This window comes from Homarus americanus, unplaced genomic scaffold, assembly GCF_018991925.1.
Source record: "Homarus americanus isolate GMGI-L3 unplaced genomic scaffold, GMGI_Hamer_2.0 scaffold25483, whole genome shotgun sequence".
In the NCBI taxonomy this organism is placed as follows: Eukaryota; Metazoa; Arthropoda; class Malacostraca; order Decapoda; family Nephropidae; genus Homarus; species Homarus americanus.
Window position 1 is genome coordinate 3,974,391 of NW_024726235.1, and position 15,139 is coordinate 3,989,529.

Consider the following 15,139-nt stretch of genomic DNA (forward strand, 5'->3'; position numbering starts at 1 on the left):
CATAAATATTTGTAAGCAGGGTACATGTCACCACTTCTAAATGACCACATGCAACCCAGCCACACAGCTCACATGAAAAAGCCAGCCACGACATTAACACCACCACTCCACACCCCTGACAGACAGACATTTATTGAGTTATATGCCTGAAAGGTATTAGTATACTGTAGTTAGCCACTAAACAAGCAGAATTAGAATGATAGTGGTGGTGATACACGGTAAAATGATTGTCTACTGTATATACTGTACCAGGGTTCACACGGTAAAATAAAGTAACCGTCCAGATGGCTCTGATGTATCGGTAATTTGAAACAGTCAATATGACTTGCGTTGTCTTGGTTAGATTGTCAAAATCCTTCATCCATGGTGTCCTATTGTTTCGCACAAAGTGTGGATGCAGTAGATACTTTTTTTTCCATGTGTATATAATATCGGTTTTATTTTAGTAAGTACAAGTACTCATGTATTGACAATCATTTGATTGTCTATTTATATGCATTTCATTTATGTTCTCTATTGATTTGTTTGAAAAATTTCTCCAATATTTAGTAAAGTGAGGCTTAAGTTGGTGTTTGAAAATTTGGCCTGGGAATGTTGCTCTAATAATAATACTTAGCTCTATGGGAAAAAACATGTCTTATTAATGTACACGTTTTAGGAATGCATCCCTACGCAAATCAGCAACTTGTTGAATTGTATGTCTTTGTCACCGAGTCAGCCATTGCGAATCTTGTTGAGAAAGAGAAGAAAGGTTTTGTAAAAAGAATTGGTTTAAAAGGAGATGATCTTTTTGTATGACAGTAAAAAGAATTTATATTACAACAGTGAAGTCTTAGGGGCTCTCTTGTTTGTATGGAATGTAGAATGTTGTGATGTTTCTCTCATATCCTTTATGTGGAGAGCATGAATGTAAATTTACAATAACATTACTTTAATTAAGAATACAGTGTTGTAATTGGCAAAGTTAAATAATTGGAGATTTTTTTTTCTTTTTTTAATAGACATTGCAGACCAAAAGTGGAGCAGTTCTAATCATCTTAACTTGAGAGGCTCTTCTGATATTTGAAAAAGTCATATTTTGACTAGAGAATTTTAGATAGCTAATTTATCTGAATCAAGAATTTACAGTATGTTTTAAGTAATTATATAGATATGATATGTTAATGATGAATGTTCCTGAAAGGCAGTTTTAGATATGGTGTTGCAGTTTCAGGAAAAGCCTAAATATTAATCCCCCTCCCTCCGTCCGTCTTAGTTATCTGCCGGTAATTGTCCCAAAAATATTTTTGCCAACCCCCATTATATTTTTCTCAATTTTTAAAATCATTGAAGAATGATATTAGGAACTCAGTGATCTTATATCATTCAGAATTACTTCTTTCTCTAAGATTACTGATAAAGAGCCATAATGTTTGAAAAATAAATGTACCGTACTGACTGGAATAAGTGTACCCACTTCTTGTCAATGACTTTAGACAGATAAATGAGGAGTACCAATTGCTTAAAGTACTTACAAAAACAATGAACTTAACAACAAACACCACTTACAGAGGAAGTCAATATCTTCTTCCATTATGGGTCTTCTTTAACTATGATTGGTGACCATTTATGATGCTTTCATTAAAAGAGAGTTTTAGGACCAAGTTTGCCTGAATATTGTAGCATTAGTTTAAACACACTTCACTAAGGTCCATTGATGCAATAGTTTGTGTATAATATTAGTGTAATATACTCTTTAAAATCTTTATTTGTATCCCTATGATATTTATAAGTAATAAGTTTTGAAGTAGACATTTTGTCCAGTACACATAATTAGATCAAGGTACATGTAAGTAAGGTTCCTAAATAGCCTTGTTTTTCTGATTTCCAATGAATGGTAGGCTTTTGCATGCTATGAGCAATTTTTAAACTAAACTAATGTCTTGTATGAGGTTCTGTAAGATTAAGCATTAACATCACAAGACTAAATTCTTTTTATACCGTGCTTGTAATTGACATTTGGTTGATTGGTAAATTATCTAAAATACTGTCAAAGCCAGTTGCAGTAAAATGTTAATCATACAAGGCATTTCATATTTTGCAACTGCCTGTAACCCAGGATAGGCTAGCATGGACTTCTGTCTTGTTACTGCAGTTCGCCCAAATACCTGGTTGACTTCAGTAGTGGGCTTTTCGCTCGCTCCCCCTCTGATTCCACGAGCTCCGTGCGGGATGTAACGGAGCTGGGTACCCCCCCAGGTTCACTTGAGGGGTACCGTGTAGCGCACTCTGTTTTTTACCGCAAACAGTCAAGCTTGGGTAATGACAAGGAGGAAAGGAAAGGCATACCTATATTCCATCCAGGGTAAGCAGGGCTTAGGTGTGCCTCAGTGTCTTGGGTTTTCTGTCTTTTTGGCTTATTGCTTTTATGCTTGCTGTCTGATTTTAGCCTGATTTTTGCATGCAACTGCTCTGATCTTTATATTTATGCTGTACTTCTATGGTCCACCCTTATTAAGTGTTTTGTTTTTCAGGCACACCATCCTAAGGGTTAAAAACATAATCTAAACTTTATTTTCTTGAACTTATTGCACCCTTTCCATTTAAAATTTAATGAAATATGTTTGATGACTCTTTCATTCGATATTTCATACAATTTTACATGAATGTTTAGTTATTGGATGTTATAGAAACTCAAAACTTCTTCACTATTTAACCTTTAAATTAATAATTCATTTTTTTTAAAGACAGGGATTATGCCTCTGTTCTTACAACTCTATATTTATTTAATTGTTTGTAACAACAAAATTTGTTGTGATATTGTGAACTCACAATTTATTCAGTGTGCTCCTGATTTCAGCATATCATTGGTATTGAATGTTTACTCACATTCTACATATTTGTAAAACAGCATTTCCATTCCCATACTCAAGGTACAGTACTCATTTGTAATATCAGCTATAGATTATTGATATGAAATATTACAGCAGACTCTCAGTTATCCACACTGTATTTTAAATAACTGCAAACATCAGTCATATAAGGTGTTACAACATGGGCACATTAAGTCAGTCAATCAGCAGTAAGATGATGTCTCTTGCTTCACTGCAAACCACTTTTCTCACTTCAACACAAATTCAATCAGTTTAAAACACTTTTTAACAAATTATAACTCCACTTAGATCTAAACAACTGCTTCCTGGACTACAAGTCAGATGTCATGACGGCCAACACTAGTGACTCGCCAAACACTAGCAGATGACACGCCCATACTGCCATCTCGTGAGATACAGGGGAACTTTCACTTGTCATTAACTGATCACTTTTCTTTGGTTGATGAATGTAGTGTTTCATTTGAAAATACCAAACCGTAAAAACATATTTTTTGAAACAATATAAAATACTCGATACGCTACCCCAATTTCACACTGTGCAGTACGTACTCAGAAATTTTTGTTTCAATTTATTCACGAATATTTAATAATAAAAAAATTTATTTTAATTTGCCCAGAGAAATGGGCATGATGAGTGAGGTGATGGGGGAAACTGCTTCTTGATCTATACTAGACAACCCTGTTTACACCCAGCCCATATCACTTGTATATATTTCCAACAATTTTCAGCTGATGATGGTGATTGGTTATTTGTTCCACTCTATCCATAACTGTATTCCAAACCAGTGTTTACCTAATTCCAATTTATATCTAATTTAAAACCATTGCTGTGCACTCGCTCCTGATTTGATACTTAAATTAATTCAGTTATATCACCTTTATTTAACCCAGACTTCCATATATAGTATACACTTCAGTCATATTGCCCCACACTGTCTCTTGAAGGAAATGCAAATTTTCTTTTCTTATTCTGTCTTTATACTCAAGGTTCCTAATGCCCGGAATTAACTTTGTTATCCTCCCGTAAATGCTTTCTAGGGAATCTATAGCCTTTCAATACTGAGCCTCGGGGTACACCACTTGACGTTACCCCATTCGGATTTTATGCCAATGTTGCTAGCTCTGTACTTCCTGTCTGTTAACTATGCCCTTATCCTATTTATAATTTCCCCTCCGATGACATGTGCCTCCACTTTTGCGAGGGACCCTGTCAATTACATTGCTAAAGTCAAGGTAAACCACATCATAGTAGTGTCCATCATTGACTACAAGTAATTCAAATCAATTAAAAAAATGAAAATAGATTCTTCAGACATGAATACTCACTAGTATAGCCATGCTATTAGTCATTAAAAGAGCTTGTATTTATCAAGGTGATTTTGTATAAAATCTGTGACTACCGTATTACTCCCAATAATTTTCCCACAATTGATGTTAAGCTGATTGGGCAGTAGTTTAGGATAGTGAACTGTCTCCCTTTTGGAAAATCGGTTATTACATTCACTATCCTCCAGGATTCTGGCACAATGCCCCTTTTTGATGGTAAATGGGTATATGGACTGAGTTCTTCCTAACATTCCTTTAATGCTCTAGCAAATAACTCATTGGAATCTGGTGATATGTTAGGTTTAATTTGTCTATTTGCTTACTAACATCGTTAGTAGTCACTATGAATCTCTACTGGTAGTAACTTCCTCAGGGATCATGTTTCAGTCTTAAAAAAAATGAGTGAAAATACAGTGAGTATTTACAATACAGTATTCAAAATATTGCTTATTTTCCCCTCGTTATCAGTTTGGTGGCCTGAATCTGATTGTAGTGGCCCCATTTTCTCCTGGGTTTATCTTAGGCTGATGAATGCAGTACCTGTAGTCCATTTGAAAATATTAAATTATTCTGAGCTTAGAAAACGAGCTTACAAAACAAAACAATGGTTTGATCACACGATAAAAATAATTAGTAATTTATGGTGCCATGAAATAAAGGAAAAAAAAGTAGAGTACAGTACTGTCTAACTGGGAAAACTAGGGTCTACTGTACAAGATATAAGTACTGTAATGTATATAATTCTTAGTGTACAGTACGGTGAAAGGAAACTCGTCTACCCTCCATATCTTGCGGTCAGTCAACCCTACTTATCTCCTGGTCAGTCAACCCTCTTTATCTCCTGTGATCAGTAATGCAGGGACCACACCACCACCTCACTCCAGATTTCCACGCTCCACCAAGCCACCACAAACATAAGTTATGCATTTTGTTTGTGTACCATATATACTGGCATATAAGGTGACTTGACATACTGTACAGAACTGTATTAGACAACCCCAAATTATAAATTTAAACATCAAGTTCTTGGGCTAATTTCACCATAAAAGACAATTGTGAAATATGATCCTTAGTCATATGGTGTAGGTTGTCACCATAGGTGACCAACACAGAAAAAACTTGTAGGCAAGATATTGTCTAGTATTTGCTGGAATCTGCAGCTAGTGCAATTATGTTGCTGTATTGTAAAGACTAGTGACTACCCCAATGATATCATTGTGGCATTGGTTATTTTTTAAGGTGTCTCACCACAGCTGTTTACAGCAATCTTCGGCCCTTGCTACCTCTATACCGTACAGTATTTAGTTCCTTCGATTACAGTCAAATTTATGCTTCATTAGCAGTTGGATAAAAAGAAAAAGTACATGCTTATCAACCGAGTTTTTTCCTACTATAATTAAACACAGCTCAACAACACCATGATAAAATAAAAATATTTTTACATAACAGCTGAGGGATAGATGTGTTAGACGATAAAAGAGGTGGAGGAAGTGATGCGTTGGGTTCTATGGCTGCTGCACTGCCAAGCGCAAGTCATTGGGCTGTATTCAAGATTGTTTTACATGGGCTTTCCTCATGAGGAATCCTCACAATGAAGCTTTGCCCAAGCCATGGGCATTGGTCACATTCTAGGTGGTACATATTGTGGAGTTTGTGTGGGACTTGCTCCAGGTCTGCCAACATAGGAAAAAAGGGAATTTTGGTATGCTGTACATGAGCAACTGATCACATTACTGTTAATTGTGGGCAATAAAAATTAATAAAGATATACTGAATCAATAGAATTATCATATACAATATACTGTATTGTACAAAGTACAAATCTTGTGGTATTTTTTTTCAAGTTGCACATAATCTGCCGAGTCACAGCGCGACGTCTGTTGGTTTACAACCGACCTGCTTGGTCCGAGCGCACTCTCACGTCCACATAAAATCTAAAATTGTACCATGAAGCTTCATTAAAGTTGCTTTCATTGGTACCAGATAACAAAATATGGGGGGGGTCCAGGGGGGCTGGCTAGGTGTGTTACATAAGGTAAGGTAGGTTTCTTTGGTTGATTAGGTCAGGTTCTATTATGTTCGCTATTATTCATTTGTGACAGGAATGTATAGAATGAAAGGTACTCAGAATGATGAGATATGTCTAGAACTGGATGCAAAAATGTTGTGGGACATTATGGGCAACTTTTAAAAATTTGCCAGTCATGTATACTGGTGATGAATGAATTCACTTGAATGTGTGAGGTAGAGTGAAGACTTCAGCCCTGACCGAGGCTAATATGCTACAAGTATTGAACCCTGACCTAGGCAAATATGCTGCAAGTATTGAAATATTTCATTAATTTCATTAATACTGTACATCACCAGTAAAAATATTGACAACTTCATAAAGAGAAATCTTCCTGGATTATGTCAAACAATCCATACTGTAATGTTAGTTATGGGCAATAAAAATAAAGATATACTAAATCAATAGAATTATCAAATGTATCTTCTGTATTAGTGGCAAGTGAGTTCACACACGCGACTGTTTGATTAGAGTAGGCCTAAAGACAACAACAAAATTGGAAGAATATTTCTATAGTAAGACCTTCCTCTATATTTACACTAGATTCATGAATGGGTTTCAAATTTGGCGGTCTGATTTTTGGTAAACAAACGTGAAATATTTTTTGGGGTAGAGTATGAATGTCTAAACGCCATATCTGTCCTTGTCCATCAGCGAAATTCATCACATATGTATGATGATTGTTTTTTTTTACTATACTAGAAGCATTGCAACATATTTGTAATTGTAATTATGTTAATGGTCAACATTGATCTACCCTTACGGCGCCCATCCCCTTCTCACGAAAATTCCAGTAATATCTGTGAGCATTGTTCACGCCATGATCATTCTCCACGCTTCTTGAATGCAAAACATGGGTAATCCCCATAGGGAGATCTCAAGCTAAACAATCTTGAATATAGCCCTTAATCAGCTGTTTATTTGCTTTTACCAACAATAATTAAATGCTGCTCTACAACATGATGTTACAATAAAAATGTTCTAACAATGAAAAATTACATCAAGAAAACTGATAGATGTGTGCATTTCTACATCTTGCTAGTGACACACACACACACACACACACACACACACACACACACACACACACACACACACACATATACATACACACACACACACACACACATACATACATATGTGAACACACGCTCAGGCCTCACAAGTTGCATGACTGCTCCAGACCACCACCACGTGCAGACTTTCCCCTAAAATCGCCCTTCTTAAATGTCCAAAAATAAGTCTATAAAGAGAGAACAATGTGTTGTGAGTATCCACAATTTAAAGAAAGTTGATGGTATCATATGATGATAGGTTCTTTTCATTGTGGCCAATAATTCAAGATGTTCCCAGCACCAGACTAATATACAGTATTGCCATTTGTAGTGATGTTTATGTGCGTGTGTTACACCAGTGACCAATTGCAGGGTTTAAATGCTTTGGACTAGAGTGCATCTAAGTTTATACCATGGTGTTTTGGGTCAGAAATTTTTGGGCTCTTACACATTTCGACTTTAAATGTAAGTTCTTACAGTATGGTTCATCTGCTACCCTTAGCTACCGGTAGCAGTAATTTTTTTTTTAAGACCTTTTGGGTTTTTTATTTTATTATTGACCCGAGCTTTCAGATACAGTACTTGATGTTTTTGGTTATGAGAAAATCATATAAGTACTACTGTATTGTATTTTGTGTATCAAATTGTTGATAGAAAACACATACACTATTCAGCTTTATTGATCATTAACACTCAGAAGCCTTAATTAGAAATACTGTACCCTGTTCTGTACAGTGTATTGGCATCTCTAGAAACAGTGTGTTAGCTGTGGTAAGCTTGTGTGCACAGACCCTTATATGACGGTGTTTGCAGTTATCACCAAAATATGTTACTGAGGATTTCATTTGAAGATCACTTTATACAACACTGAAACTTTGATGTTTACTGCTTTGAGACTGTCCTAACCATCATCAGTTTGTCATTTAATTATCCTTTGTATTTATTTGATAAGGTTTGTGTTTGTACACTGAACATTATATCTTGTGTGGGTTGTTAGTACAGTACAATATTAGAAATGATATACATAATTATTTTTTAGACTCTTTAACATACAATGGACAAGAAACTCATTTTCGATATAAAAAAGCCCCTTTAAGACATTATACCTGTACAGTATATTTAATGTTTATCAGTACAGTAGTTTAAAATTTTGGAATTTCATTACTATGGTTAATCTATTCTTGATTTCCATTTCTCAGGCGGCCATCAATGGACTTTGCAAGGCGACCAACAAACCAACAACCTTTGTTAGTGTCAACCCAACAAACCCCTCCTCTAGCATCAGGCATACCAACACATGCTGTTAATCAGCAATCATCACAGCAACAACAGATCCTAGCTAACACACTGGGATTGATCACAACAGAAAATCAACAAGCACAGAAGAGAGCGCAGTATAAGGAAGGCCCCAAATTTGGTCTCAAGAGTATGGTCAGTATGGATGATATGCCTGAGCTCTTCGCATCATTTGACAGTAAGTAAAAAAATTTTTTTATTCTATTGGTAATTTTGTGAATACGTAGTGAAATAGAGATATTGATAGATCAGTTGAGTACTTAAATTTTAATTGAAAGATGATCTGAATTTTTTTATGAATCTTCTGAATGATTCAGATTGAGGAAAATGTGCAGTTATGAAGCTATGACCAGAAAAATCATTTTGTTGTTTTACTTACTATGAAGTAATTTAGTTGATTGTGATTGTGAATGAACCTCTAGGTAAGATAAACTAATGATGAAATAATTGGTGTTACTTATGGCCTAATGCCCTCCACTTAGTGACTTATATATTATAGCACTAAGTCCCTAAGTTGGAACCTGAGGTACACCCTGAAATGTAAGTGGCCATTACAGGGGTATTTGTTCATTATACTGTACAGTTTAGCATTCCATAACAACACAGTCCCTAAAAGATCTTTAAAATTGAGAATCGCCACTTAAAGCTGAAAGCAATGAGTCATGATGTCACACTGGCATGAGCACATAGTGCCTCTTCTTGGTTCTACAAATTTTCAGTGTTTTTTATTAGCTTTGAGATTTCAGAGATTTTTTTACATCATGTTATAGATGTTTTTATAATTTTGCTAATGGCCAAGTTTGAATTAAATAAGACACATGGAAAAGCTGGACCAATTGACAGGATTTTTTACTTAGACTCGAGGTAAAGGAATCCCCCTAATGTGATCTAAAATAAAAGTTCAGGAATTTATAGTCTGGATGATGGTACAGGTATAGGGGGTTACAGGTATCCCTCTACAGTATATATGAATGTTCAAGATATGAAAATTCACTTATAAGAATTTCTTAAATTATCACCTCTTTTTCATGTTATGAAAGCTTCTCTCACTTATACGAATTAGGGTCCCTGCAAAAATTCAAATCGCACACCCCAAGGAGTCAGCCACATCTTCCTAGCGCTCACCGTATCAGACTGAGTTAGAAGTTATGGTTGTTTTTCAAATTGTAATTTTATAAACATAATTTCTTCATATTTTTTTCATTCAGTTACAAGTCACATTTGACAGTCAATAAGACTGTCAAATTTTGGCTGAGGTGGGTTCGTGGTTTTTTAGCTGATTACTACTCATGTTTGTGTTTTTTAGGGCTGGTTCATAAGTGTGATATCTAATAAATGCATGGATGAAGTCACAATTATGTGAACAACCATGTATGAGAAGAAATCCACAGTGGCAGACAAAATGTTTATTCCAAATAGTTTCATAGGAGTTATAGACAAGGATTGGCACATTCATCACTATTGTTAACCGAATCTATTGTTTCAATGGGATATTGGGTAATTGGTTTCAGCTCACAGAAAAGTACATACAAAGTAAAAAAGAAATGCAGTAAAGTACACTTACTTTGAGGTGTGTATGTAAAAGGTTCCTGGTTGATGATGACGATGGGAATTAGAAGTGAGGTGGAGGAGAAGGGAGAAGAGAAGGAAGTGGGGATGGAGGAGAAATCACCTTTCAGGGAACCATGCTTGATGCAGTCATTTCACCAATAAAATTTTAAGTTCACTAGGTGTAACTCAAGATTATTTTCTTTAAATCAACACTGCACTATATATTATCAATATGTTAACTAATATTCAGAATGACCAATAATTTCAATGAAAAATGCAAAAATATTCAAGACACCAATAAAATAGATGCTCTCTCCACTGTCAACAAAGTCTCAACTGACGCCTTGTGACCGACTCATGCATCTGATGGGTGCACAACAAACTAGTTCCCTGTACTGCATATATTATTAATATGTGAAATTAATGTCAAAAGGACTAATAATTTTAATATAAAACATGCAAAAATATTAAATAGCACAACTTTATTGATATTTACTCCATTGCAAACGAATGTAAACATAGAACAGATTACTGAATGGGCAGACTAGCCCATCAGCTGATGCTCACAACAAAACGTGTTGTTTGAAAGGATTTCGTTAACCGAATTGAAGATTCTTATGGCAGGTAATTCGTTAACCGAACCGTTCGTTAACCGAGGGACCGCTGTATTTGGGTCCCCCCTGTACAGTATATATACGTATTACCCCTTTTTTACACTAAGGTAACCAACACACAACTTCAGAGTTCGAGTCACCACTCCTTAGTAAGTCCAATATCTTGATATTTTCTTCAAAAGATCTCACAGTATGCACTTTTTTCTTTTTCTCACTCACCACCACAAGCATTGCCACTAATTTTCCTCGTAGGGGCCTTGATTTCGGTAAAATTCACCACTAAAGAAAAACTTTATGAGCTCGAATGCCTGGGAGATGTTCACGGAACCAGAAGAATGCCTTGGCAATTTAACCTAAAGTACCATACAAACACCATAAAATGTACAAGTGGACACAGATATTACACCTATGGTACCATATGAACACTTTAAATGTACAAACAAACACTCAAACCATCCTCTGGGAGTCTTGACACAGTTCTGCCAGGCAGTCACTCAGCTGACTCAGAGATTTGTCTAGCTGCTGCTACTCTATGCTGTGTGTATGCTGTGATATCACTTAGGGGAAAGGAGAGTGTGGCTGGGTGACTAATCGGCGACATAATTACAGCTCACTGCCTCAAAACATAAGTTTACTTCACACACATACACACCCATGCTCTTCATTTTTCTCATTTATTATTTTTTTTTTACAGTACAGTAATCTCCCTGTTATTCAGAACAATTGGTGCAGAACTCTTCCGGGAATGAGAGAATTCCAGGTAATGAGACAAGTCTCTCAAACCCGAAAAAAATCCCACATCCCCGGATTTTCTCCGGATCTTGGGAAAAGTTTCCGAAAGTCTTAAACTACATTATGCATCTCTCACGGACAGACACTATTCCACATCCTTGAAATGTCCACATCCTTGAAATGTTTTTAGGTGCTGGGGAAAGTTTTCTGAGAGTCTAAATTACCCATCTTATCTCTAAACTACACATCTCATCTTGCATGGACAAATACTCTCCCATTACATTTAGGCGACGATGGGCATGAGGGAAAATACAGTATTTACAACTCGCAAAAAAAGTGTAGAAACTTTTACTCAAAACAGTGTTTTAATTGTGTTAGAGAGATGATTTTGATATATTGATTCTTTATACAGTTTAGTCTCGGTTTACGCGTATTTGGTTTACGCGGCACCTTGCCAGACCGACAATTTTTATTTACGCGGGAAGCGGTGCGCACAAGGTCGCCCAGTCATCAAAACATTACCGAGTTCTTCACCTGCCACCCACCGCAGCCGGCTCAAGTCCGTGATAGTGAGGATATGGACTTTGAGGGGTTTGACAAAGAGGCCCTGCAAGCCTCTGTGGTGGATAGTGATACAATTGATACAAGTGATACAGGTAAGGGCCAATAATCTGCCCTCTGCCTCAAAACCAACCCCAATCCCCGTGTACCCAGCCATCTCTTCTACTAAGTAAGTGTTAAAAAAACCTAATTTTACAAGGTATTGATATTTCTCTTAAATATTAATTGTGTGTGCATACCATCATAAAATTAAGATGTTATTTTTACTACAACGTAAGTAACGTATTGTGTCTGGGTGAAGTATGATTTGTTTATTTACTGAAGATATTTGTTTTTAGCTCATAAAATTCATAGAAATTACCCGGCCAGAATATAATTTACATTGCTGGAATTCTTATAAGATAGTGATTAATTTGAATATAAACAAGCTAAAATTTGCATTAGACATACAAATTTTAGATCTCATTTAAGAATTTTATTAGAGAGCAAAAAATTTATCTTTTGTGCAAAATATATGACGCTTATATTCAAATTATTTGCAGTCTTGCAAGGAATCCAGCAATGCCAATTACATTATCCTAACCATAGTGTGAAGTATTATTTATTACTAAACCTAAAAACCTAGTGTTTTCACCCAAACATTTCTCAGGGAGGGAGGAGAGCCAGTGAGCGTGGGAAGAGGGTGGGGGGGGGAGGTTGAGTCCATTATTTGAATGGACATTCTGCTGACTGTATTTCTCTTAAATATTAATTGTGTGTGCATACCATCATAAAATTAAGATGTTATTTTACTACAACGTACCATTGTGTCGGAAAAAGTGTAGTTTGGGGTTGATCTCTATTTCAATTAATCCCATATGTTCTGTTATTTAGATTAGCGTTTCTCGTTTACTTGGACTTCCACGGTTCAGTTGACCGCCTAAATAGAAGACTATACTGTATTGTATATTGTATATATATATATATATATATATATATATATATATATATATATATATATATATATATATATATATATATATATATATATATATATATATATATATATATATATATATATATATATATATATATATATATATATATATATATATATATATATATATATATATATATATATATATATATATATATATATGGATAGTGTGTATATATTTTCTAATCGTGTTTGGAGTCCTGGCGTTAGTTTGATGCACTGTGTGCTGTGAGTAATTCGTTTGTAATTCCTTTTGAAATGGCTGTAGCGTGGCGAGTTCTCGTGGTTCTGTGAAGAAAAAGGACACCCATTTTAGGCTTTCTATGTGTTATTTTTGGTTTTTCGACTTACGACCTGGTAGTGGGGATGGAGACAGTCGTTATGTCGGGGGAGGCTGTGTATATATACAGTCATTTAAAGTGCCACCTCCACCCATCTTTTAGGTGGCTTCATATTGTGCTAGTTGCCTCGTGGAGGGTGTTAGGCCATAAATGAAGGATTGATGCTGTAAACCCATTTTATGTCCCAAGTCCATAAATATATGCAGGTATACCCCATACTGTATCGGTGATCTTCCATCTTCCCAGAAACAGCATGGAAGTTGACTGGAATGCAATGAAGCCTGGAATTCTTCTGTGACTGGCCAGTTGACAGTCGTGATGCTCACTGACCAGTGTGATGCCATAACTCATTTCCTTTCTAAAATAGTGAGACTGTCTAAAACTCTTGGGGACAGGTTTGTGATTTAAAACTTAAGTACAGGGTCCCCGGTCCTGGAGTTCACCGGAGGTTCGTTCTGAGGATGTTAAGTCGAATTGTCGTATTCAGAACACATGTTATTGTATACCGTACTTACAGAACAATGTTTAAATCTTTTTCTATATCATTTAAGTCCTTATGTGCATCTAAATCATTTAATTTAAGATAAAAAGAAGGGGTTGAATAACAATATATTGGAGGATGAAATCATGGATAATTCTAATACAATGTCTCTTCAAAATGTCCAGATTCATAATTTCCGTGTTACAATACATTTAAGATGTTGCATTAATGAAGTGAATTTGAAGTAGAAACCCCCATAGGGTTTTTGTAATCATTTATTCACAGATGTCTTATGTACAGCAGTACAGCGTGATACGGATGGCTGTCACTGGTGCCATGAGGACAGGGACGTGTTTGATCAAATAGATAAAGGCGGTTACAGGGGGGGGTTTCATTTCAGGTTCACTCTCAATGTACATCTTAAATGTGTTGTTGTAGAAGCTTATGCTGGAATTTGACTTTTCTGCGATAGAGACATTGTGGTTTAAATTATCAAGATTCCATCCTCAATTATCTTACTCTTTGCTGAATCCTCCTGTATATTTCAAGTTTAACCCATTCGTATCGGCGGGCGTAAGTAAGTCGGATTTTCTAAGTCGGGGACCCCTTGGAATTAATGATTTAGACCCAGTTACCAATCTCGAAAGTGTACCTGGGTTTCCGGCCCATAGACTTGGTATTCTGATAGTTAGTATATGTCACTTTCTTACATGTTCTGTAAGGAAATAGGAATTCAAGATTGATCCTTCATTTTTTCAGGAAATAGTGAAAATTAATATTAGAAGTCAAATAATGTGCTGCATTGCTAATATCTCTGTTGTATTTTGTCCGTTACATATTATTTTTGTGCTCATCCATGTGATTTGACAAAGTTCACAGTTTAAGGAAGGAGCACCATTTCCTTGCTTACATGCATTTTTTATCTGGTGGCAAATTGGTTTATGAGCATGATGTCACAGATAAGCAGTTTTGTGTGGCTATAAAATATATTCTTAAAGTCGTGCTGTAAAAGGTATACAATGTACAACAAGCAGAGGGTCTGCACTTAGTACTAAACTAACAGGCATATCTTTCTTTTTGACTAGTTCTAGCTCCACACTTCCCATCCCTACATGAGTTGGGTAGGTGTCTTAGCCATCATCACCACCAACAAGCTTTTGCCAAGCAGTGTAATGTTGCAGTGTTCATTAAATCTTCAATGTCTTAGTCAGACTACCTTTTAAAATAGCATGAGTTAAACTTAATTTGCCTGATGAAACATGTAC

At 35.8% G+C, this 15,139-nt stretch overlaps 1 protein-coding gene across 8 annotated transcripts in view; it reads left to right on the forward strand.

The window, feature by feature from the left end:
• Positions 1-15,139, forward strand: part of LOC121865439 (oxidation resistance protein 1-like) — a 141,018-nt gene that overhangs the window by 79,635 nt on the left and 46,244 nt on the right. For 4 of the 8 annotated variants that reach the window (XM_042364865.1, XM_042364860.1, XM_042364861.1 and 1 more), the window contains 3 exons: positions 2,135-2,344; positions 8,522-8,796; positions 14,960-14,995. In XM_042364865.1, the coding sequence (XP_042220799.1) occupies positions 2,135-2,344; positions 8,522-8,796; positions 14,960-14,995 (521 nt within the window). The remainder of the gene's footprint in view (positions 1-2,134; positions 2,345-8,521; positions 8,797-14,959; positions 14,996-15,139) is intronic. The other 4 variants (XM_042364862.1, XM_042364863.1, XM_042364866.1 and 1 more) reach the window with 2 other exon arrangements.